The 27768-nt window shown below is 35.5% G+C and overlaps 2 protein-coding genes across 2 annotated transcripts; one reads left to right on the top strand and one right to left on the bottom strand.

Moving 5' to 3' along the window:
- Nucleotides 1–122: 122 nt before the first annotated feature.
- On the top strand, nt 123–1597 carry LOC101898861 (granzyme K). Its single transcript, XM_005191802.4, has 6 exons — nt 123–337; nt 414–555; nt 691–795; nt 1005–1126; nt 1186–1370; nt 1429–1597. The coding sequence occupies exons 1-6, from the start codon at nt 235–237 to the stop codon at nt 1585–1587; spliced, it is 816 nt and encodes a 271-aa protein (XP_005191859.1). The 5' UTR covers nt 123–234; the 3' UTR covers nt 1588–1597.
- On the bottom strand, nt 1584–27768 carry LOC101898346 (organic cation transporter protein). The gene is made up of 9 exons (XM_059119870.1): nt 26763–27768; nt 8659–9105; nt 8441–8595; nt 8195–8366; nt 7986–8124; nt 4482–4629; nt 4232–4414; nt 2095–2279; nt 1584–2025 (listed from the first exon to the last, which is right to left on the bottom strand). Exons 1-9 carry the CDS (start codon nt 26870–26872, stop codon nt 1846–1848), a joined length of 1719 nt encoding a protein of 572 aa, XP_058975853.1. The 5' UTR covers nt 26873–27768; the 3' UTR covers nt 1584–1845.

Below are 27768 nucleotides of genomic sequence, written 5' to 3' on the forward strand. Positions count from 1 at the left end.
TAAAATAAGATTTGCCTCCTATTGGAATTGAATTTAAAAAACAATAAAACAGTTTATAAGAAAAAATTTCCCATGTCATCTATCCACACCTCGTTTATTTTTCTTTTTGTATTTAAACAGCTTGAATTCGAATAAAGCTTGCCTCCAAAGAATTATTTTTACTACCGCTGTTTTGAAAGATGTTCAACAAATTCATTTCAACGTCAATTATTGTTGGTAGCCTAGTTGTTGACGATGTTAATCTATAGTTTTATATTTGTTGTCAGTGCCCTACAGACATCAACCGAATCCATACCAATTGTGGGTGGTAAACCAGTTACAAGGAGTGGTAATTGGGGTAAATATTATTTTATTGAGTAGATATGCGATTTTGTAGTGAAAATATATGAAAAATAATATATAATATATTTCAGGTATTCCGAAATATCCTTATATGGTTTCGCTGCAGGAAGAGTTCATTATCCCGGAAAGAGAATCGTATTTTAAGCATTTTTGTGGCGGTACACTGCTAAATGAAAAATGGATACTAACGGCTGGACACTGTTTGTGGCGCAAGTATGTTTTATGGTTTGGATTTTGAATATCGGATGAGAGGACATAACCATCGCATTCCAAAATTAAAAATTTAATTTCGTTACTGTCCAAAGTTAACTGCACTATAATATTTATTTACTTGTTATCTCTTTTTAGAAACGTGAACACAATATTTGCAATTATTGGTCATGAGAACTTGACAAACATCAATCCGTTGGAAAGACTTGCAGTGGATAAAATAGAATTTATTTCGTTCCAACCGTAAGTTAAAGATAGCATTCCTAATTTCAGATTCAGAAAATTTTAATTTATGAGGGAGATAGGTCAAATTTCAAAAATTTACTTGATTTAATTATTGAAAGCACTTCATCAATAATTAAATCAAGTAAATTTTTGAAATTTGACATATTTGTATATGGGGATCACAAATTTGGTATATACTTACTTTTATACATATTTTTTGTTTTCAGAGGAAGTTTACAAAATGATATAGCACTGCTGCGTTTAAAGCACCCCTACAGGTCGTCCCTACCGCCACAATTCAATTTTTATGGAAAACTACCCCACTATGGCATGAAGGCATATAGAAAAGGTAAAACTTAAATTAAATATTTAAAATTGTCTTTAAACTCTTAACTAATTTCCTTACAGATCCCTGTAAAATAATTGGTTTCGGGGCCAAACATCATGCTGGACTTTCGCAGGATTATCTGGAAGAGGCCGAAGTCTATGTAATTAGCAATAAGAAATGTCGTCACTTATTGGGCTATGTTTGGGCTCCACAAAAGGGTGCCAATACAGTTTGTGCCCTGGGTTATGGTCAGGACACCTGTCAGGTAAACCCTCAATATTTTAAAAAAAATCCATAAAAATAGAGTTGTTCTTTTGGTCCAGGGCGATTCTGGTGGACCATTGATATGTAAATATGATGGCATTGATTATATTTATGGCATTGTATCACATGGTTTGACCTGTGGCCTCATTGGCATACCAAGTGTGTACACCGTAACCGGTCCCTATATCGAATGGATACGATTGGTAATTGGTGATTAAGAACTACGTGTTTCCACATTTATTATTCGATTTAGTTTCTAACATTTTTGTCTAAAATATTTTACGAAAATATTGGGTTTTTTAACAAATCGTTTAACTTAACAAACTACACTAGATAATACACAAACATACAATTAATTATGCTAGTTATAAATACAATAGTTACTGAAAATATTCAGTAAAACAAAATGCATACAACGGAAAAAGACAAAAAATAACTTATATAACACTAATATGGTTCTTATCCAGCATTTATCGTTAATTTTTTGTTTTATTTACTTCATCACATTCAGCATCTGTATTCGATTCAGATGGCACCTCCTCGACACGATCAACAAGTTTACCAGTACCAGTTTCTGGTAATGTCAAAGTTAGCAGGCCAGCTACTAGAACGCAGCAACCACATATTGTTGTGGGTATATACCAACCCAGGGGACCCTAAAAAATAGTTTATACAGAATTTAGAAGGGATGTTTTCGAAGGTGTTTTTATTTTCAAAAGTCTTACCAATAAATCAACAGCATAGGGTGCCGAAATGGAACCGACATGAGCCCATGTTGAACATGTACCCAAAGCTGAGCCACGAATTTCCGTTGGATATAACTCAGCTGTGTATAACGTAACTACCGAGTATGTGGCACTTATTCCAAAACGACCCAACATAGCAAAGGCCACAATCCATACGGTGCTTTCTAAAAAAGATAAAAAAGATTTGGTATTTATAAAAAATTTGAAATATGAATATCTAACAATTTTACAATTTTCTACTTGACAGATTTGAAGATTTTTCAACATTTTGGTATGAGAAAGAATCTACTTGGAATCTACTATTTTTGCGATTTTCTTCGATATCATAAAAGGAATATCGGTTATCGTTATATTCTGGAACGGATCATTTATAAAATTATTATTTTTTTATGTTTTGCATTTACACAAATATCATATACTTCGGCACAATGTCTCTACTCACTATAGGTTTGATATAAAAGCAACGTTTTTTGTTGAAATTCTGAGGCTTATTATACCCTCAGCCATATGGCTACAGAGGATATATATCATTTGATACGACTAAAACGTGCCTCATCGAAAAGTCCAGATCCGTTTCAGGATTCGATCAAGCGATGTCCGTCCGTCTGTCTGTCTGGGAGTATCCGATATGATCCAAACTTGGTACATCGTAATATTATTGTCAAACTTAGATCAACTTCGGAGATGGGCAATATCGGTTTACTCCTTCTTGTACCATCCCCACAAAATGTCAATATTTTCAAAGAAAATAATTTTCTGCACAGAAAGAGAAGGGATAATCCGATATTGTTCCAACTTTGCAAATCCTAATATTTGCATCAGCACTAGGTCAGGTGCAATGTAGGTCAACTCCATCAAGTACCTCCCCCATAAAGGGTCAAAATTTGGAATAATTATTACTCTTATAAAATGTGATGTAAATGTCCGATTGTCTTCACAATATTTTTACTAATCCAAGGTCTGGTGTGAAGATAGAATATATCGGTCCACTCCTTTTGGTACCTCTTCCACAAAAGGGTCACAATTTTGAATACTCATGAAGCTCATAAAAGGCTAAAATAACATCCAATTCCATGCAGACTTGGCACATCTCTATAGTTATATCAACACAAGATCTGTTATGAAGATGGTATAGATCGAACCATTCCTTCTGGTACCTCCCCCACAAAGGTCAAAATTTTGAATAACAAAAAAGATCATAAAATGCGAAATAAGATTCCGGCTATATATAATATAACCAGAAATCTGATATAAATATGTGCTTTATCGAAATTTATAATTTCGCATAAAATTGGATATAAGTTTTCGATTTCCTGCAAATTTTGCACATACCAATATTTTTATCTGTACTAGATGAAGTATGAAAATGGAATACTTCGGTCAGCTATATCTGTTACATCACGCATATTTAAAAATTTTCTGTTGTTGTAATATTTATATCAGTCTTAGGTCAGGTATGAATTGGTCAATATTAACCAACTGCTCCGGAATCTCCCCCATATAGGGTAAACATTTTGAAAAATCATAACTCAAGGCTAGGGTATAAATCTGTCGGCAAAACCGACTGATAGTATTTTACTTTTTTTTAAAGAAACTTTTCAAAATATTCCTATCATGGTAGAACAATATAGGTAGATGTATCAATACCTGGAAACATTGATATGTCAACAAATTTTTAATATTTCTTTAGAAATAGGTAGATTTGTATATGTTTTCCAATACTACGCCAATCGGAGGTTATTATGAAATGCATTTTTCAACAATTTTTACAAATTTAAATAATTTTTCATTCAAGATTTTCAATTCCAAAATTGGAATTCTTCTACCGTGATTCCTATCCATTTCTGCTTTCATGCATGGTTCATAACAAATATGACAAATGTGGTCTGGCAACACCATTACTAGATGCTCATTACACATACGCCTCAGAGTATGCTTTGAATTTATTTGTTTGTCTTTGTTCTATCCCGGTAAGGGAAAATTGTCACATTCAGACGCAATGATATCAGGCTAAGTGCTGATGTCGTATTGTGGCTCTACTTTACTCCCATTTCGGGTAGGGTTTCCTTATGTATTTTCAAATATTATATTTTAATTAACAACCATTTCAACTTACCCTGTGGAACAACCATCACCATGATCAAAGCAATGCCGGTTAAAAAGAACAAAGACATTGTCGTAATCCTACGACCGCTGTAACGTAACATAATCACAGGCAAAAGCAAAGATGGCAAATCAACGAGACCGGTGATGGCAACATATAAATGACGACTAACATCCATGTTGGCGGCATTCAAAGCTATAAAGGATACATATATGAAAAATGTAAAATATTTTTAAGTAATCAGTAAATAATTCATCCTTACCCGTAACGTAGTAGGACAACGAGGTAACACAGAACATGAAATACGAAGTGAATATCAATTTGCGAACCTTAGAGGTGGCAAAAAGTTCAATGATGTGTTTCAAAGGACCCTCCCGCAATTGTTGCCATTTGGAAATAGTTGGTTCTTCCTGAATAATGAATATAGGAATAATTATTTTTAATAAATAATAAAGAAGTTAGAGTAAGTAATTTTAAACAATTTATATAACACTTAGATAAAAGTTCTAGTCAATAGACAAATCAATACCCGTCGACAGAGGTTGAGACATAAAAAGGACTTATAAAGTAGCATAGCTTTGATTCTAGAAGAAATTTGAACCGCAATTTTAATTACCAGAATACAATTTTATTTTTCCCAAATCAAATCCGGTTATTGTTTTATAATTTAAATCAGAATATATAATACGTATTGGCGTATTTGCCATTAAAATATCACCCATTGTGATCATTTTTCTTTTCATTTTTTTAATTGTATTGTTTTAAACTCAAATTAATTACCGTTTTTTTTTTTTGTTTTGATGCGCAATTATAATCTCGAAGATTTTATAAATATTATAATTGCCCTATATTGCTAGCTTACTTTTCATTATCAAATCTATTAAAATCCAAAAAATTGAATTTCGGTCGGGCATTTAGCCTAGATTGACATTTTTGAACCCAGTTAACCCATGAAGTCATAATCTAGATTAAACAAGTCTTTTAAAGTGTTTGATACATAAACGTCATGAATTAAACAAAATTTCAAATCATTGCAGAAATGATTTTCAAAAATTATTATCAAAATAAAAAAAAAAAAAAAAAAAAAAAAAAAAAAAAAAAACAAGTAAAACTGTATTAGTCGGTCTTGCCGACAGATTTATACCCCCAGCCTTGAGTGATGATTATTCACACTGTTGACCCTTTATGGGGGAGGTTCCGAAGCAGTTGGCTAATAATAAACAATTCGTACATGAACTAAAACTTATATAAATATTACAACGTGTCAGATTTGGTCGACTATTTCCTATACATTATATGTGCCAGTTTTGGAAAATGTGGAATCATGCATGAGACAACATATATAGCGGACTAAATTATTCCATTGTCATACTTCATATAATACAGATAAAAACATTGGTATATGCAATATTTTAAGGAAATCGAACATCGAACATCGAATCGAAAATCACAAATTTCGATAAATTACAGATTCATTTCAGATTTCAGAGAAATGTTTCGATATAGAAAGTTTTAAACAATCGCCGACTTGTTTCGCAAGTTATGACCGATAAAAGTATTGAACATTGTGACCCTTTGTGGTTGCTTTGTATCAGAAGTGGTTCACAGATATATTCATTCACAGCAGATCTTGCGTTAGTAAAAATATTTGGATGTGTGAAATTTGAAGAGAGTTTGATGCTTAATACACTTTCTTTGGGCGTTTTGTTTTTCAAAAACCTAGAACCCTATGTGGGGAAGGTACCAGAAGAATTGGTCCAATCTCTACCATCTGTATAACAGATCTTCTGTTGTTGTAAATATTACTACCATATTTATCACAGATCTTGTGTTGTTGTAAATATTGAGATGTACCAAGTCTGAATGGAATCGGTTGTAAGTTTCGCGTTTTATAAGCTTCATGGATGTTCAAAATTTTGACCGCTTGTGAGGGAAGTACCAGAAGGAGTGGACCGATATATCTCATCTTCACAGCAGATTTTATGTTAGTAGAAATAATGTGATGTGTGACATATTAAAGGAACCGGAGGCTTATTTCGGATTTTACAATCGTTTTGGTTATGCAAAATTTTGACCCTTTGTGGGGTAGGTATGAAAAGGAGTGTACCTATATATCCCATCTTCACAGCAGATCTTGTGTTAGTAGAAATAATGGGACGTGTGCAATATTAAGGAACCGGAGGCTTATTTCGGATTTTACAATCGTTTTGGTTATTCAAAATTTTGACCCTTTATGGGAGAGGTACCAGTGGGAGTAGACCAATACATCCCATGTTCACACCAGGCTTTGGGTTAATAAAAACATTGTGTTGTGTGGAATTTGAAGAGATCCGAATGCTTATTTCGGATTTTATAATCGTTTTTGTTATTCAAAACTTTGACTCTTTGTGGGGGAGATACCAGAAGAACTGGTCCGATCCGATATATCCCATCTTCATAACAGATCTTTTGTTAGTAGAAAGAATGGAATGAGTGAAATATAAAGAGAAACTAAAGTTTACTTCGGATTCCAAAATATTTTTGATTATTCAAAACTTTGAACCTTTGTGGAGGAGGTACCTCAAGGAATGGTCCGATCTCTTCCGTTTTTATAAAATTTGATGAAAATTTTCAGAAGTGCCAAGTCTAAATGGAATCGGATTTTAATTTCATAGATTAATGGATATTTAAAATTTCGACCTTATGTGGGAGAGGTACCAGAAGAAGTGGACCGATATATTTCATCTTAACACCAGATCTTGAGTTTATAAAAAAATTGGAATGTGGGAATTTTAAGACAATCGGATTCTTACATCACATTATATAAGAGTTGTAATTATTCAAAATTTTGACCCTTTGTGGGGGTGGTACTTGTTGGTGTGGACCGATATTATCAATTTTCGCACCTGACCTAGTACTGACGCAAATATTAGGATTTGCAAAGTTGGATCAAAATCGGATTATCCTTTCTCTTTCTGTGCAGAAAATATATTTTTTGAAAACTTCGACCTTTTGTGGGGGAGGTGCCAGAAGGAGTGGGCCGATACATTCCATCTTCACACCAGACCTTGAGTTTATAAAAAAATTGGGATGTGTGTAATTTGAAGGCAATCGAACTCTTACACAACATTTTATAAGAGTTATAATTTTTGTAAAATTTTGATCGTTTGTGGGGAGGTATTTGATTGAGTGGACCCATATTGTCGATTTTCGCACCTGTCCTAGCACTAATGAAAATATTAGGATTTGCAAACTTGGAGCAAAATCGGATTATCCTTTCTCTTTCTGGATTATCCTTTCTCTTTCTGGATTATCCTTTCTCTTTTTGTAAATTTCGACCGTTAATGGGGTAGTTACCAGAAGGAGTGGACCGACTTTTCCCATCTCTGAACTCGATCTAAGTTTGTCAATAATTTTACGATGTACCAAGTTTGGATCAAATCGCATACTCCCTCCGAGAGTTATTGTGCGCACCAGCCAGACAGACGGACGAACGGAAATCGCTAGATCGACTCCAAAAGTCCTGAAACGGATTTGTTCCAAAGAGACCTAGGGTATAAAACCATTATTTCGATGAGTCACCGTATCACCCTCTGTAGCCATATGGCTGAGGGTATAAAAATTCAGATCACTAATATTGCGATTTGTTTTTTGAATTCAATTTTGTCCAGCTCGTAAAATACTTGTAAGGTATTAGTAAGTCGTGTCAGTCCTACTTTGATTTCCTCCCTTTTTGTTTTTTTGTTATTTTGCACAAAAAATTCAACCAAATAATCAAAAATCTTACGATTTTCTTATCGCTGAGAATTGTAGAATCAATGGCCGGCTTCTTGATTTCATAATGACTTGGCTGTTTGAATACAATCTTGTAGGCGCGATCGTAACGTTTTTGTGTTAATAGCCAGCGGGGTGATTCCTTCATTAAACTGAAAGTAATTGCATGAAAATAAATCAATTAAATTATTTACTTTTTTAATTTAAATTTTCAGAACTTACTAGCAATTCAATATCAGCAACATGGCCGGTACCGTCAGGGATAATTGTAAATATCTCCAGTGTTCCTCTATCAAATATGAAGCCAAGGCCATTAACATCATGCCAATGGGATAGGAGCCCGAAAAAGCCAATGACATCCAGGAACGATGTTTCAGGCAAATATTTTCAATCACTGAAAAAATCAATTAATTTTATTTTAATATTTAAGAATTTCCCTTAAAAATAATTACTAAAATCAATACAAACACATGGCATAGGCAGCATAAAATAAACCCGATGATGCAGAGCCCAAACCAAAGCGACCAACCAAAAACAATGAATACCATGGTGAGAATGTACAAAAGATGCTGGACAACATGAAAAACACAGCGCCCAGTGTGAATGCTGTTTTACGGCCAAATCTAAGGCAATTGAGACAAATCAAAATAACTGTCAACTTCTTCTTTCTCTTTTTGTAAACTTACCTATCCGAAATCATGCCAAACGAAAAAGAACCAAAGAATTTACCTAGCGACACAAAAACCTGGGCCGATGTCCTTTGTATGGCCTTTTCACACACCAAATCCCAATCGGCCACAAAGGTACCATCCGGCGATGAGTAGGCATATGAGCCTTTGGCCTTACACGGAATCTCAGTGGGTAAGCTAATTTCCGACATTGCTGCCGTATAATTGTAGGCCTCATCATAGGATATCTTACTCAGCTCTCTGTAATCCCAATCCCAAATGGTACAGCCTTTGCTTTCGAGATCTCTGTGGACAATGCTACGTTTCTGTTCCTCTGTCCAATTGGCTGACTGTAAGTCGTCCACCTCACACCACTGATCTTCGGGCAGATAGCCCAACATTGTGTAGGAATTAACATGGAAGCCATTGAGGATGTTGGGCAGAACGCAAAGGAAAAATAATGACCTGAAAATCGAAAAAATAAATATTTCATAATTACTATGGGGAGTTCACAGATTTCTTTGGCAAAGCAAAAAAAAGTGGGAATAAATAAAGCACTTATCTGGCTGGCTTCTTCGGAAATGAACAAAGGAGCCTACTGCCAAAATCGAACTAAGTCAACCTAAAACACCTTTGTTCATCTACGAAGAAGCCAGCCGATGACTTAAGCCAGCCAAATATGCGCTTTATGTATTTCCACCCAAAGTTTTATAGTATAGTATTAACATACAGGGTGACACGAAAAAAACTGCAACAAAGTCAAAAGCCACAGTTTTTCCTTTTTTTTAATTTTTTTGAATGAAAGCAAAAAACGTCGGAAATAGCATGAAAATTTAGAATAAGTTTAGATTTGTTCGAATTGGTCACCTTTGGCACGAATTATGGCCTTCAAACGGCCAATGAAACCGTCACACGCTGCCCGAATGTTGATCAGCGATATTTTGGCCCATTCCAGGCGAAGCGCTTGCTTGAGGTGATCGACACTTTGGTATTTTCTTAGGGCCAACCTTGCTTTCCAAAATACTCCAGACACAATAGTCCAACGGATTGGTATCCGGAGATTTTGGTGGCATTTGTGCGCTGGAAATGAAGCGAGAAACCTCATTTTGTAACCATTCTTGGGTGGCGCGTGCTGAGTGCGATGCTGCCGAGTCCTGTTGGAATGTCCAAGGTCTGCGGCCAAAATGTTTGCGTGCCCAAGGCACACCCTTCAGAATATTTTTCGCGATAATATTCGACATTTATTTTGATGCCACGGTCGATTAATACGAGCGGAGAGCGACCACCGGTTGTTAATGCGGCCCACACCATCGCCATGACCGGCGCTTAGGTTCTGATGGCCAACCGAAGGTGCACATTTTCAGCTGACCTCTATAGCAAGTAAGCACCATCATTTTGTTTGTTTACAAGCTGCTGGACAACGAATGTATACTCATCGGAGAAAACCAAATTCGGCAGTTCACCACTTTCGGTCAAGCGAAGCAATTCTTTAGCTCTCTTGAGTCTATTTCCTTTCTGTCGCGGTGTAAGTTCTTGCACTTTTTGGAATTTCAATGGCTTAACCCCGAGCTCCTTTTACAATATTTGCCGAATGGAATATTGCGATGTGTTCAGTTCACGAGCCATTTTTCGGTCACTGCGGCGCGGGTTTCGACCAAGTCGCTTCTTTACTTTTCGAAACATTTCTGCTGACATTTTTCTTTCGTCCACTTCCTTGACGTCGGGCTACGCTACCAGTATCACGGTAACGAGCGATGGTACGAGACCCAAGAGATTTATTCACATTTAAATGCTGAAGTGCTCTAGCGATAGCCATATGTCGATTTTCCAGTCAAATATAAAGAAATCTCACTATCGCGCTTGAATTCCATCACTGGAAAATTCTCACCAATATGCTTTTGTACGCTTGTAAAAAATATAATGAGCTGTCACTTGAAAAATAAGACAGAAAACTATCTGTGCAGGACCACGTCTTCATATAGTCCCCATATTCGGTATTTCCCGATATTCGGTATTTTGATGATTTTAGAGTCATTATTCACCGGAATTATTTAAAATTTGGTATTTGAAGTTCGAAATGGATACTACAGCCTAAGACAGAAAATTATCTGTGCAGGTCTACGTCTTCGTATAGCCCCCATATAACGGTACCTCCCTATATTTGGTATTTTGATGATTTTAGCGACATTATTCACCGGAATTGTTTCAAATTTGGTATTTAAAGTTCGTTATGTGAACTACAGTCTGCGACAGAAAATTGTCTGTGCAGGTCCAGGTCTTCGTATAGGCCCCATATATTAGTACCTCCCTATATTCGGCATTTTGACGCTTTTAGGTACAATACCCACCGAAATTGTTTGAGATGTCGTATTTGAAGTTCGTAATGGATGCTACAGCCTGTGACAGAAAATTGTCTATGATGGATCGCACAGCTCCGATATAACAGTACCGCCCTATATATTTTGATGATTTTAGCTACATTATTCACCGCTTATTTCAAGATAAGATGTTGTCAAATGAATAATTTTGAGAAAAAAATTAATCATATGATTGTATGAATCTACCTTCTTAATTCTATCATATATTGTTTACACTGAATAGAATTTCCTTAGTTATGAGCGTTACTAATTCCTATTACCTCCATGAATTTACTAACAGAAAATCTGTCATTGCGAATGTTTTTCTTTTTGTCAATTGCATTATAATTACAAAATCAAAGCATCTTAATTAGGGGACAATTAAAAAAATCTTCCGAATGTCAAGAATAAGGAAAATTAACTAAGACTAATTTGCTGTGTTTGTTGAATACATTTTCCCATTTCCCCGAAATAAATTCAGCGCTGACATGCAATGCGAAATCAACAGAAAGGCACACATATTTCAAGAAAGTGAATGTTGTAATTGACGTACAAGTTCAATGTTGCATTCGCTCAGAAATCTACATGCAGATAGACCCACATGCATACAATTCTGTAGACTAATTATTTGAACTTGTTTAGACCAATATTTTTTTTTTTGGAGAAGATTAAGTCGAATAATGAAAAAGTATCAAAAGGACAACTAAAGTGGTTATTTAATATTTTACTATATAAAGATATGATATAAACCTTGGGAGGGATCATGGTAGAAGAATGCAGGTAGTCGCATCGACACAGCTGCTGGGACAACTGTCAAACCGATTTTGATATTGAAAATCGTGATTGAAAAATTATTGAAATTTTTAAAAATTGTTGAAAAATACATATCAGTACAACCTCCGATTTGCGTCGCATAAGAAAACATATAAAAATCGACTTATTTTTGACAAAACACTTAAAAAATGTTGACATATCAATGCTCCCCAGCGTTGATGCATTTACCTAAATTCTTCTACCATTAAATAAAGGTTTTATAAAGTATAAAACCTTGTACACATATATTAAATTCAGCGTATTCCAACTGAGGACAATACGCAATTATATCGTTAATTTTTAACACTTTTTACTAGATAAAATTTTACTATGATAGAATTAAGAAAGGTTAATTGGATCCAATGGATTGATCTTGTGTGTTTATATACACTCTTAAATGTCGCTCAGCTGGTGTCTCTTTATGCATACATACACAATCAAAAGAGAATGCAAAAACAGCTAAAAATTTTGTATAAAAAAAGTTAAAAAGCAGTAAGTTCAGCCGGGCCGAACTTTGAATACCCTCCAGCATATGGAACGAATTTTGAAATTTTCAAAAAAAAAAATCCTTAAAAAATTCTGCTAAAATTTTTAAAAATACCGAATATAGCCGTTATATTGGTGTCTATACGACGTGGACCTACATAGGCATTGTTTGCCATAAGTCATTACCAAATTCAAATTCGAAACTGGAAATAAACGGTGAATAATGTAGCTAAAATCATCAAAATATCGAATACAGGGCGGTACCGTTATATCGGAGCTGTGTGCGAAGACCTGGATCAGCATAGACAAATTTCTGTCTCAGGCAGTAGCATCCATTACTAACTTCAAATACGACATTTCAAACAATTTCGGTGGGTTTTGTACCTAAAATCGTCAAAATGTCGAATATACAGAGGTAAAGATATATGGGGCCTATACGGAGACCTGCACCTGCATAGCCAATTTTCTACCAGAGACTGTAGCTCCCATTTCGAACTCTAAATACGTAATTTGAAACAATTCCGGTGAAAATTGTCAGAATACCGAATATTGGGAGGTACCGTTATATGGGGGCTATACAAAGACGTGGGCCTGCACAGACAATTTTTTGTCTTAGGCTGTAGTATCCATTACTCACTTCAACTACCAAATTTGAAACAATTTCGGAGAATAATGCCGCTAAAATCATGAAAATACCGAATATCGGGAAGTGTTGTTATATGGAGGCTATATGAAAACGTGAACCTGCATATGCAATTTTTTGTCATAGATTGTAGTACCCATTAAGATCTTCCAATGCGAAATTTGTTACAATTCCGGTGAATAATGTCGCTAAAATCATCAAAATACCGAATATCGGGAGGTACCATTATATGGGGCTATATGAAAACGTGGATCTCCATGGCCCATTTACAAACTTAATCTGCCTATTGGAAAAATAAACATGGGTGCAAAATTTTAGCCTTCTATCTCAATTCGTTCGAAAGATAGCGTGATTACAAGAGACAGACGGACGGACAGACGAACATCGCTAGATCGTCTTAGAATTTTACGCTGATCCAGAATATATATACTTTGTAGGGTCTATTATGAATATTTGGAGGAGTTACAAACGAAATGACAAAGTTAATATAAGTGTTTACTTACATTGGTGATCTTCTGGAAGATCATGCATTCCAGTAGGCAGGTTGAGTTCGTAAATTGGCCATGTCGGTCCAAGTTTTCGTATAGCCCCCACATAAGGAATTGCTTCAAATTTCGTATTTAAAGTTCGTAATGGATACTATGTCCATGTCTTCGTATAGCCGCCATATATCGGCACATCTAAATACTCGGTATTTTTATGACTTTAGAGAAATTATTGCCCGAAATGTTTTCAAATTTCGTATTTAAAATTGGTAATGGGTACTAGAGCCTTTGAGAAAAAAATCGTATGAAGATCCATGTCTTCGTATAGCCCCATATAGGGGCTCCTCCCTTTATTCGGTATTTTAATGATTTTAGACATTTTGCCGGAACTCTTTCAAAATTCGTATTTGAAGTTCGTAATTAGTGCTACAACTTAAGTCAGAAGATTGTCTATGCAGGTCGACGTCTTCGTATAGGCCCCATATGACGGTTTTCATTTAAGCGATATTTTCTGGAATCTTTTGAAATTTTTATAATTCCTTTCAAATGGTGGATAGTATTAAAAGGTCGGCTCCGCTGTTCTTTTCTTTTTTATGAAGATTTATTTGAAATGCATGCAATGAAATTGGATAGACTGGGTTTTATTTTTTATTCAATATTTCCAACACGTCTTTCTTTTACACAGTTTATACTCCATCTAACATACAGGGTTTTCCTTTGCCTATAACACAGCTTTACTTTATTACCTCTTTACAACCGATGTTTACAAGTCACGGTTCAATTCCAAACTGGCGTTCCTCTAACTCGTATTTATAGATCCCCACCTATACATAAATGTTTAGAGATTTCATGCATTTCATTCACCCATTCGTCAATGACCATACTCACATATACAAACTAACCAAGGCATGTAAACAACAAAGGGGGTAGTAATTATAATTAAGAGTGAAAGAGAAGATTAATGACGTCACAATGAAGAAAGAAGGATGTGATAGAAAATATAGATAGATAGATAGATAGATAGATAGATAGATAGATAGAAAGAGTTCTGAAAAGGAAAAGATTTTCAAAAAATTACTAAAAGTACCGTGTATATTCTAGTTTGTTTGAGGTGTGTCAAGGTTAAAAACAAGTAGGGCGCTGATTTTACATTTTATCAGGGTGGTTATTATACAACATTTTGTACCTTTTGTGGGGGACACATTTTTGGGTTGTTTGACTGTCATCGGTTGGCTCCTGCGTAAAAGAACGAAGTAAAGGGCTGTCGTCTTCACAAAAAAAAAAGGAGTTGTAGGTTGACTTAGTTCAATTTAGACCATAGGCTCCTTTGCTCTTTTACGAAGAATTATGGCAGTTAATAAAGCATTTTCTGTATTCTCTATATTTGCTTGTATAACATAATATACAGTTATACATATTTTACATAAATTATGTAAATTATTGATTTAGAATTTCAAACGATAAGCTATTTATGTTCCAAACAAAGAAACGAAAATAATTTCCAATTTTAATTATATTAATTTATTTGTAATTGTTTCTTAACAAACATTCTTACATAGATTATTTTCATTATGATTCAAAAAGTAATATTTTATGCAAATTCGATTTGTTTAACTTCGTTTAGATAATTGGATTTGAAATTCTAAAGCGAATGCAATTAAAATGTATGTGTGTCCACTTCAAAACGAGATAGCATGTCCAATCGATCAGCAAACATTCAATTGCGTTGCGAGATTTTTTGTTGCCAAAGTTTTTGACTGGGGGAATTACATAAAGTTTTAAAGTAATCAGGTCAAAGTCAAGCAATCATTCAAATGTTTAATCGAAAAATTGATACATATTTCAGTTTCATATTTTATTCAAGGCTTTCAACTTTTATTAAAACATGTTTGTCACATGGTTGAAAAGGGGAACTACCGTCAATTTTGAAATCTTTTGAAAATATTCAAGTTGAAATTCCTTGAGCTCAATGCATTTTAGGTATATTCAGGGTGAGATGAAAAAACTGTAACCATACTCAGACTGCTGTCATTTCGAAGCCACTCGTCCGTTTGCTGTTAAAATTATTCCAGTGACTGTTCAGTATATTGTTTACAAGCGTTCAAAAGCATTTTGGTGAGCATTTTTCCAGAAAAAAAGTTATTCGTGATGAAATTCAAGCGTGATATAGTGAGATTTCTTTACATTTGGCTGGAAAATCACAAGTGTCTATCGTTAGAGCACTCCAGCATTTAAATGTGAATTAATCTTTTGTGTCTCGTAACATCGCTCGTTACCGTGATACTGGTAGCGCAGCCCGACGTCAAGGAAGTGGACGGAAGAAAACAGCAACATCAACAGATAAGGTTCGAAAAGTAAAGAAACGACTTGATCGAAACCCGCGTCGCAGTGGCCGAAAAAATGGCTGTTGAGATGAACATATCGCAATATTCCATTCGGCAAATATTGCGAAATGAGCTCGGGGTAAAGCCATTGACATTCCAAAAAGTGCAAGAACTTACACCGCAACAGAAAAAAAATATACTCAAAAGACTTAAAGAGTTGCTTCGCTTGGCCGAAAGTGGTGAACTGCCGAATTTGGATTTCTCCGATGCGATAACGAGAACATTCGTTGTCCAGCAGTTTGTAAACAAACAAAATGATCGTGCTCACTTGCCAAAGAGGTCAGCTGAAAATGCGCACCTTCGGTTGGCCACCAGAACTCAAGCGCCGGCCATGGTAATGGTGTGGGCCGCCATAACAGCCGATGGTCGCTCTCCGCTCGTATTAATCGACCGTGGCATCAAAATAAATGCGAATATTATCGCGAAAATATTCTGGAGGGTGGATTAAAGACTTGGGACTCAGCACCATAGCACTCAGCACACGCCACCCAACAATGGTTACAAAATGAGGTTCCTCGCATCATTTCCAGCGCACAATGGCCACCAAAATCTCCGGATACCAATCCGTTGGACTATTGTGACTGGAGTATTTTGGAAAACAAGGTTGGCACTAAGAAAATACCAAAGTGTCGATTACCTCAAGCAAGCGCGTCGCCGGGAATGGACCAAAATATTGCAGAGCAACATTCGGGCAGCGTGTGACGGTTTCATTGGCAGTTTGTAGGCCAAAATGTGGCAAAGGTGACCAATTCGAATAAATCTAAACTTATTCTAAAATTTGATGGTATTTCCGACATTTTTATACATATACCCTCCACCAAGTTTGTTAGTCCGTTTGTAACACCTCGAAATATACATTTTAGACCCCACATAAAATTCTATGTCGATTTAGCAATGTTCGTCCGTCTGTCCGTCTATCCGTCTGTGGAAATCACTCTAGCTTCCGAACGAAATGAAGTAGGTTGATAAAATTTTACTCAAATGTGTATTATGTCTGCAGGACTTATGGTATTGATAATGGGCCATGTAGGTTCACGTCTTCGTATAGCCCCCATATAACGGTACCTTCCTATATTCGGTTTTTTGATTATTTTAGCGACATTATTTACAGGAATTGTTTCAAATTTTGTATTTGAAGTTCGAAATGGATACTTCAGCCTATGACAGAAATTTGTCTAGGCAGGTCCACGTCTTCGTATAGCCCCCATATAATGGTACCTCCCAATATTCGGTATTTTGATGATTTTAGCGTCATTATTTACCGGAATTGTTTCAAATTTGGTATTTGAAGTTCATAATGGATACTACAGCCTAAGACAGAAAATTGTCCGTGCAGGTTCACGTCTTCGTAGAGCCCCCATATAACGGTTCCTCCCGTTATTCGGTATTTTGATGATTTTAGGGACATTTTTCACCAGAATTGTTTCAAAAATTTGATATTTGAAGTTCGTAATGGATACTACAGCCTACGACAGAAAATTGTCTGTGCAGATCCACGTCTTCGTAGAGCCCCCATATAACGGTGCCTCCCGATATTCGGTATTTTGATGATTTTAGCGACATTATTCACCGGAATTGTTTAAAATAACGTATTTAGAGTTCATGATACGAACTACAGTCTGCGTCAGAAAATTGTCTATGCAGGTAGGTATTCGTATAGGTCCCATATATCAGTACCTCCTTGTATTCGGTATTTTTCGAGTTTAGGTACAATACCCACCGAAATTGTTTAAGATTTTGTATTTGAAGTTCGTAATTGATGCTACATCCTATGACAGAAAATTGTCTATGCAGGTCCAGGTCTTCGCACAGCTCCGATATAACACTGCCGCTCTATATACGATATTTTAATGTTTTTAGCTACATTATTCACCATTTATTTCAAGTTTCGAATTTGAATATGGTAATGGCTTATGACAAACAATACCTATGTAGGTCCACGTCGTATCGAAAATTGAAAATTTCCAACTTCGTTTTAAATAGTGGAGGGTATTCAAAGTTCGGCCCGGCCGAACTTACTGCTTTTTAACTTGTTCTCTTTTCTTTTGTTTCCTTTCAGTTGTAGGAGTAATAACAGAACCTAATTAAATCGTATTTATTCATTATCTTTTTTGTAACGAAACCCAGTGACCGATTATTATAGAAGACGATCGCCCGATTCATAAATAACATGTAATCAGTCAATCAATCGGACAGACGGCAGCAACATGTGAACAATCCAAAGTACAAATCCCCCTCTAAAAGAAAAAAATACAGTTCATCTTAACTGGTCCATAACTCAATATTGAAAGTGAATAATTAATTATGTGCCAGTGTGCGTGGAATAGATAGGTTACATGTAACAAAAATCTATTAGTTTATTTTTTTTAATTTTTAATTCAAAATTATGTACTTGCTTCGATTGACCCTCGCTTATCAACCGCACAGAGTACATCAAACAATTTGTACACGATCTAATCACGTTCCATTCTACACATTCAGATGGGGCGAAAAAAAAATCAATAGTTTACCGGTGGTATTGGCTCATTCACCTTAGGTGCCGAATATACGAGTACTCACCCAAAACCATTTCCGCATAATTGTTTGTGTGCAACTCAATTTTGTTTTGTTTTGATTGTTTTTTTTACCTTTTTTTGGAATACAAAAATAGAAATTATTCGTAAAAAAGCAACACGTGATTACCTTGGTGTTGCTGTTCGGTGTGTTAAGCTGAATCAGTTTTGTTGGTAGCGATTTTGGAATTTTAATAAGTTTTCGGGGTAATTAATGTGTTGCAAATTTGACAAATACATAATACTCAATATTTATTCTCAACGCAAAGTATTTTTTAAAATTATTATGATTGATCAATGTCAATGCCATTTTGCTAAATAATTGGTTGAAAAATAGCTGGGTTTTGGAAATCTGTAATAGAATGGTACGAAAGGTACTTAAATGTACTAAAAATTGAATATTTTGAAAATGAGGTAAAATTAAGAAAGTAAAGTCAAATAAGCATACCCATGTCTGCATTTTAACAAGCCAGCCACTGATGGATAACAGGATAGCTGCAGCAAAGGGTTTTGTAGGAATTCGAACTTTAAGGTTACGAAATGTTCTAAAATGGTACCATTTGGTATTGTTTGAAAGGATAGAGACAGGGTAGAATAAGAACGTAAAATTACAGAAATTCAACCCTGAGGATATGCCCGCTTCCTGATAGAATTATTCAATTTCATTTTATTTTTTTTTTTCAATTCATTTTTTTATCTTTTTACTGAATTTTAAAATAAAAGAAAGAAAGAATTTGGATATTTTCGAAAAAAAATTAAAATAGAATTCGTTAAAAAAATCTGTTAAAATCTTAATAATACCGTATATAAGGGGTTACCGTTATTTTGGGGGTCTATAGGAAGACATGGACCTGCAATTTTCAGTCACTGGCTGTAGTACCCATTACGAAGTGCAAATACGAAATTTTACTAATTCCGGTGAATAATGTAGCTAAAATCATCAAAATACCGAGTATGGGGAGGTACCGATATTTAGGCGATATTTAGACAATTTTCTGTCACAGGCTGTAGTTATCATTAGGAACTTCAAATACGAAATGTGAATCCATTCCCGTGAAGGTATCGATATTTAGGGGCTATACGAAAACCTGGACCTGCATAGACAATTTTCTGTCATACACTGTGGTACCTTTTAGGAAACTCAAACACAAAATATGAAACAATTCCGGTGTATGATGTCGCTAAATTCATCAAAATATCGAATATTGGGAGGTATCGTTATATGGGGGCTATACAAAGACGTGGATCTACATAGTCCATAATAGAATTTTATGCTGATCACCATAATATGGTGGAGGGTATAAAATTGGAATTCGAAAAAAAAAAATATTTTTATTGTACCAAGGATAGAGGTAAAAAATTAAAATTTGGTATGAGAATCAAGGTTGAAAAGTATATTTATGAAGGGGGATTTGGAAAGGTGTACGGACTCTACTAAATGTTACTAAATATGCAACAGTTTGGTTTGGGGTGAACCTTGAATTTTGTATTGTGGTGCCTCTTGGTGGTTGGTTTGTGATAAAGAGGTGGTTTTGGAAATCTATACTAAAAGGGCACGAAAATTACTAAATAGTGCTATATTTGGTACAATTTGAAATTGGGTGAAGAGGTAGTGCTTGAAATCTGAAATTGGGTATCAGAATCGATGTTCATGTATACATGGCCATGTAGAGATGGTTTCGAAAATATGTACTACTAGCTGGCCCGGTCCGCGTTGCCGGCCCGTAGTTTTTGTTTATTATGCATATTTTTAAAAGCATAATTATTCACAGATATGACTGATGTAAGTGTTTGCGTACTGGTCGATTAAAAGTGTTTTAAAATATCTGTACCCATTTATAAGCCGTGGACTTCAATATTTAAACCGTGTGCTTCAAATGTGTGGATGTGCTATACAAATCTATTAAAAAGTATATATGAATCTTATCCCCATGTAAGGGATCAAATTAATTTTTAGTATGGTAAAAATCGTAGCAAAATTTTACAGTCAAATGAGAAGCAATTTGGAATTTACTGTATTTTGTACACCTCATAATTGAGGGCTGAATGATTTAAGAATAGGCAAAGTTAATTACTTTTTTAAACCCATTAGCACCTTAGATTGTGCATTAGAGTCCTCATAAGTCCCCCTAACCATGTCGGTCTGTTTGTCCGCCAAAAGGTGGACTTGAGGGTATACTATTGCATGGAGAAAATTCTAAAATTTGTGAATATGTTGACATTTTGTGTAAGATTTTCACCCCCCGAATACACATTTTTAGCCAAATCCTTTGAAATATGGTAAAATCAGGAGGTACCTTTATATGGGCACTACTCCGAAACATCGACCTACTTTGAAAACTTTCTTCTACCCCTTATAATGCAATATGGCAAATAGAGGCCAACTCATATAGGTATTTCACACCCATTACCGTGAGATGGGAATTTTTTTATTTTCCATTTAAATTATAAATTGGAGACCCCATAAAGTCCATATTTTTCATCATAGTATAATTCAATGTCGATTCAACAAATATTCGGTCCCGTACTACTTTCTTATATTTGTAATTTGTTCATGTTCCCACAATTTATTTCATATAGATGTACATTCCAAATCTACGTTCCCAACCAATATTCTCTTGGGAGTTACAAATTCAATAGAATACAAAATTTTCCTTTCTGACCACACATTAGGTGTGAAAGTGGACTTGGGATACTCCAATGTGGAGACTTTACTTAAATAATTCCTATGTGGCAATTATCTGTATGATGGTTCCCTTCCCCAGGGTAGCATAACAAAATTTTTTAGCCAAATCAATTGATGAATGTGTTCAAGGCCAATATGGGCCCTACTCTGAAAATTTCAAATTTTATGCGAAGAGGTTCTGTACCCCCTTAGACACAAAGATGCCTAATAAGGGCCAAAAAATAAAAAGGGACTAAGACCCCAAAAATAGCTTGAATCATACGATGGTTATATAAATATAAAATCGGGTTGTACCCTTATCCGTGAGTTATGATCTATATCATGACCTGCAAAAGCGATTTAAGGTATCTTGAATGTTTGGGAAGAATTTCTGGGAGGATAGAAATCCTTTTCTTAATAAAAGTCCCATTCGCTCTACTATTTTGCACCTTTTATATTTGGTATTTTCCTGATTGTACTCCCAAAGAATTTTGCATTTTGAGCTCTCATTGGACGGATTATTGTCACATAAAAAAGGCATGTTCACGCTTTGAGATGAGGCCCATTAGGCTTTTTCGGTCATTTTGATTATTTAAATGTGTTCGCATCTTCCAGCTGAACCACGATATAGGCCCTGGAGTTGAAAGGTAGATGTCAGTTTACATTCTATTTCGCACTTATTTTGGTGAAAAATTGTATAGTGAAAAATTATTCTTCATTTTGTTCACAAAAAATCAATTGAATTCAATATGATAATGCAAATTGAAAAAAAAATTGACAAAAAAAGAATAACAAATTGTAAAAATATTCAACGTGTTAGCCGATTTTTTACAGCAAATGTTTAAAGGTCCTTACAAAGTTTGTCAATAGAATGTACTATTATTTTAAAAATCGATTCCATTGAAAAAAAATTTTTTTTTTCGATTTTTTCCCGATTTCAGAATTTGTGCAATGAGATCTCTTTTTCGTGAGTTCTTGGCGATTTTGAAAAAGTAATTATCTTTTAACTTTGGTGTGACCGCGTTTAATTATTTCGATATCCTCTATTCCGTTTCGCCACCGCATAATTCGGTACTACACTTCCATGTAACCCGCCATCAATTTCAGTTCTCAAGAAATCAAGTCAATTAAATAAATTGGTATTAATATTCGAATTCAAAAATAAAATATAAAAAACGCTACAAATGTACATTAGAAAAAAGTAAGTCAAAATGGAAAAAAATCATGCAAAATAAAACATTACTATTGTACAATTCAAAAGTCAAAATGAAAATGTTAATATATCATATTTTTACGCGATTTTTTTGGATATTATCCTTTTCGGAAAAGAGACAATTCCGAATTTGTTTGAATCGTTAAAATCTGTCCAGCGGTTCTTAAGTTATAAGCGTAGTAACTAACACAACTTCCTTTTATATATATAGATTTTTGTACGAAACTGTTTTTTTTAATTTTTTTTTTTTGAATGTCATACTTTGCCCGAATGTTGCTCAGCGGTGTTTTTTGGTCCATTCGCGGTGAAGCGCTTGTTTGAGGTGATCGATACTTTGGTATTTTTTGGTGCCAACCTTGCTTTTCAAAATATTCCATACACAATAGTTGGTATCCGGAGACACCCTCCGCGATAATTTCGGCATTTATTCCACGGTCGATTAATATGAGCGGAGAGCGACCATCGGCTGTTATGGCGGCCCACACCATCACCATGGACGGCGCTTGAGTTCTGGTGGTCAACCGAAGGTGCACATTTTCAGCTGACCTCTTTGGCAAGTAAACACGATCAGTTTGTTTGTTTACAAACTGCTGGACGACAACGAATGTTTTCTCATCGGAGAAAACCAAATTCGGCAGGTCACCACTTTCGGCCAAGCGAAGCAACACTTTAGCTCTTTTGAGTCTATTTTCTTTCGGTTGCGGTGTAAGTTCTTGCACTTTTTGGAATTTCAAAGGCTTTACCCCGAGCTCATTTTTCAATATTTACCGAATGGAATATTGGGATTTGTTCAGCTCACGATCCATTTTTCGGCCACTGCGACTTGGGTTTCGATCAAGTCGCTTCTTTACTTTTCGAACCATTTCTGCTGATGTTGCGATTTTCTTCCGTCTACTTCCTTGACGTCGGGCTACGCTACCAGTATCAGGGTAACGAGCGATGGTACGAGACACAAAAGATTTATTCACATTTAAATGCTGGAGTGCTCTAACGATAGCCACTTGTGGTTTTCCAGCCAAATATAAAGAAATCACACTATCACGCTTGAATTCGAATTCGAACGAATACCTTTTTTTTGGAAAATTTTCACCAAAATGCTTTTGTACGCTAGTAAAAAATATTATGAGCTGTCACTGGAATAATTTTAACAGCTGTCGGACGAGTGGCTTAGAAATGACCGTAGTCTGAAGTTGGTTGCAGTTTTTTCATCTTACCCTGTATACAAAAGGACTTTTGGAAATTCGAAATTTAAAGTTACGAAAAGTTCTAAAATGCTACCATTTGGTGTTATGTGAACGGATAGAACCGGGGTACAATAAGAACGTAGAACTACAGAAATGAATCCCTAAGGCTATATGCGCTCCCTGTCAGAATTATTCAAAATTATTTGCAACAAATTGTTTTAATTATTTTTTGATATTTTTCCTAAATTTTAAAAAGAGTTGAATAGCAAAACTGGTTAATAGCTTTAGTGGTACTAAATTTGGTATTGGGTGAAAAAAATATTTTTTTTATCAATAATAGGCAATCTTGTATTATTCACCACGCTTGTCGATTGTAAAATTTAAAATATTTTCTTAAAAAATCTTTTTTTTTAATTGCACTCGAATTTTGGTCAAAGAAATGCAAAATTTTATTTTTATTTCTTCTTCTCAAAAAAAAAAAAAAAATACGAAAGCAATGCACATTAAGTCTTTGTTAATAACAAATAAAAAACCAGTTACCTTTGTTGCCACTGAACCCTCAGGTGAATTATTCAATTGACATCAAAACAAGAATTTCGTGCAAATATTTGAAATTGTTGGACTCAAAGAACAGCGTTAACTGTGTGTGAATTACACGCCTATATTTCAATTATGCCAAAGAGGTTATAAAAGTGTAGCTGAAAATATGAGACACGTATGGTGGCGCTTACATCGGAAGGTAACCAAAATAGGACCCATTTTTACATCTTTACAAATATTCGAGTTAAGATTCCTGTGAATCAATGATTTCAAACAACATATGGTATGTTCCAGAACTGCAAGAATGTAAAAGTTTATACTATGATAACCGATTTTCCATTTATGATATCGAAAAAAATGCGAAACTAGTAGATTTGACAGGTTCTTGAGGTGGCTGGTGATTTGATAGTGACTGGTGTGCACGATAACTCTCGAAGGGAGTATCCGATTTGCATCAATGCTACGTCAGGTGCGAAAATGGACAATATCGGTCCACTCCATCAAGTACCTTTGCCCTTTGTGGGGGAAGTACCAGATGGAGTGGACCGATATTGTCCATTTTCGCACCAGATCTAGGGTTAGTAAAATATTGTAATGTGTGTAATTTAAAGAGAACCGGATGCTTATTTCGGATTTTATAATCGTTTTGGTTATTACAAACATTGAGGTACCAGAAGGAGTGGATCGATATTGTCCATCTCCGAACTCGATCTAAGTTTGATAATATTACGATTTACCACGTTCGGATCAAATCTGATACTCCCAGCCAGACGGACGAACTGACATCGCTAGATCGACTCCAAATGTCCTCAAACGGATCTAATTTTATATATGTCCGTATCAAATTATATATACCCTCTCTAGCCATATTGCTGAGGGTATAAAAATCAAACATTGGCTGACATATTACGGCCAAACAGATTGATAGTTCTTAACTTGTTTATTGGGTGAGATGAAAAAACTGCAACCAAATTCAGATTGCTATCATTTCTAAGCCACTCGTTCGACAGCTGTTAAAATTATTCCAGTGACAGCTCATTACATTGTTTACAAGCGTACAAAAGCATTTTGGTGAGAATTTCCCAGCAAAAAAATTATTTTTGATGGAATGCAAGCGTGATAGTGTGATTTCTTTATATTTGGCTGGAAAACCACAAGTGGCTATCGTTAGAGCACTCCAGCATTTAAATGTGACTAAATCTTTTGGGTCTCGTACTATCGCTCGTTACCGTGATGCTTGTAACGTAGCCCGACATCAAGGAAATGGACGGAAGGAAACAGCAACTTCAGCAGAAATGATTCAAAACATAAAGAAGCCACTTGATCGATACCCGCGTCGCAGTGGCAGAAAAATGGCTCGGGAACTGAATATGTCACAATATTTTATTCGGCAAATGTTGAAAAATGAGCTCGGAGCAAAGCCATTGAAATTCCAAAAAGTGCAAGAACTTACATCGCAACAGTAACAAAATAGACTCAAAAGAGCTAAAGAATTGCTTCGCTTGGCCGAAAGTGATGAACTGCCGAATTTGGTTTTCTCCGATGAGAAAACGAGAACATTCGTTGTTCAGCAGAAGTTGTAAACAAACAAAATGATCGTGTTTACATGCCACCAGAACTCAAGCGCCGGCCATGGTGATGGTGTGGGCCGCCATAACAGCCGATGGTCGCTCTCCGCTCGTATTAATCAACTGTGACATCAGAATAAATGCCGAATATTATCGCGAAAATATACTTTGGAGGGCGTATTAAAGCCTTGGGCACGCAAACATTTTTGCCACAGACCTTGGGCATTCCAACAGGACTCAGCACGCCACTCAAGAATGGTTACAAGAAGAGGTTCCTGGCTTAATTTCCAGCGCACAATGACCACCAAAATCTCCGGATACCAAACCGTTGAACTATTGTGTCTGGAGTATTTTGGAAAGCAAGTTTGGCACTAAAAAATACCAAAGTGTCGATCATCTCAAGCAAGCGCTTCGCCGGGAATGGGCCAAAATACCGCAGAGCAACATTCTGGCAGCGTGTGACGATTTCATTGGCCGTTTGAAGGCCATAATACGTGCCAAAGGTGACCAATTCGAACAAATCTAAACATCTTCTAAAATTTGATGTCATTTCCGACCTTTTTTTTTTCATTAAAAAAAAAAATTAAAAAATGTAAAAATTATGGCGTTTGACTTTGTTGCAGTTTTTTTTTATCTCACCCTGTATACCCTCTTAAACATCTGTTTATTGCTGATTGTAGGTATGTCCGGATACCCTTAAACAGTAGTCGGATGGCGTGTATTTGGCCCCTTTAGTTGAGTCATGATTGGCCGGGAATGGGCTAAAATACCGCAGAGCAACGTTCGGGCAGCGTGTGACGGTTTCATTGACCGTTTGAAGGCCATAATTCGTGCCAAAGGTGACCAATTCGAACAAATCTAAACTTATTCTAAAATTTGATGATATTTCCGACATTTTTTTCTTTCATTTAATAAAATTTAAAAAAAAGAAATGTAAAAATTATGGCTTTTGACTTTGTTGCAGTTTTTTTATCTCACTCTGTATATATCATTTATGTAAAATTTTAATTTCTAACCACGTAACATATTTCTTCTGATCCCGTTGCAATTTGAAACATGTGTTCCAATTCTAAATTGCCACCAACAAATGCACTTCCCTGCAAAACGGGAGATAAACTTTTGTGACACTTCTAAATAGAGACACGAAGCACCGTGACATAAGATTGAGATAATTATTCTTAATTCAAAAAAAAAAACATAAATAATAATAAAAATGACAATTATATAATTACCACACAAATATGCCGCCGTTGCCAATGCGCTCCAGTTCATTGGTGATGATATCTTTGTAGGTATCTTCACTTATGACGACTTTTGATTTTTCACCTTGATCCTGAGTCATTTTGAACGGCAGACGATGTTCGCTCGCTCCACTTCACTTCTATTGTTGTTGGCAGTCAATGCAGCAGCAGCAGCAACGGCCGCACTTTGGATTTTTCCACGAAATAATTGCGTGGATTGGAACTGACACCACCTCCAACTACCTCTGGGGATGGGATAAGTAGTGATTCCTCAATTTATTTGTTGTTCGCCAAGACGACACGCAATAACAACAACAAGTGGGACACACACGCAATTTTCTTTTGTACTAAGAGTTCTATTGTATTGGCGACAATGTGATATAGTCGCGATCGTTTGTTAGTTAGTCAGTCAGTAAGACAAGTGGTCGGTGCGATTTACTTAAGACACAAAATAATGTTGCGGATCACAAAATAAGCAAAGACGATGGGGGTTAGCCGTTAAATTAATGGACTTTCACTAGATTGCTGAGTCTGTCGGTTCGCTGGCATTTAGGGTTGTGTGTCATTCAAGAACACAGAATAAAGTATTTCAAATTAGAATTTAAAATTCCGTTCAACAATTATTTATGTCTACTTTGTATCGCAGGGCACTTTCACTTTTTCTTTCTTTCCGTTTTTTTTTTTCGTTTTCACAGCCACTGATTTTCTTTTCTATTCCAGAGGAGTGGAGCCTGCCAATTTTGAAATCCCTTCACGTTTTTTTGTAATTTTCACTTCACCCATACACTTGAGAATTTTTATTTGATTCTCCTTTTTGTCTAGGCTATTCTTTTCTTCCAACAATTACTTCACATAACTTTCCCTGTTCGTTTTAGTTTTTTTTCGTTCGTTCCTTTTGGAAGTTACGTCTATGAAGGCAACACAACAAACTTAAATCCCGGCTTCCAGACGTGACAAACAACCGACCACGCCGAATGTGTTTAGCTTACTAAAGACT

The sequence above is a fragment of the Musca domestica genome, unplaced genomic scaffold (genome assembly GCF_030504385.1).
Source record: "Musca domestica strain aabys unplaced genomic scaffold, Musca_domestica.polishedcontigs.V.1.1 153, whole genome shotgun sequence".
Taxonomy (NCBI): domain Eukaryota; kingdom Metazoa; phylum Arthropoda; class Insecta; order Diptera; family Muscidae; genus Musca; species Musca domestica.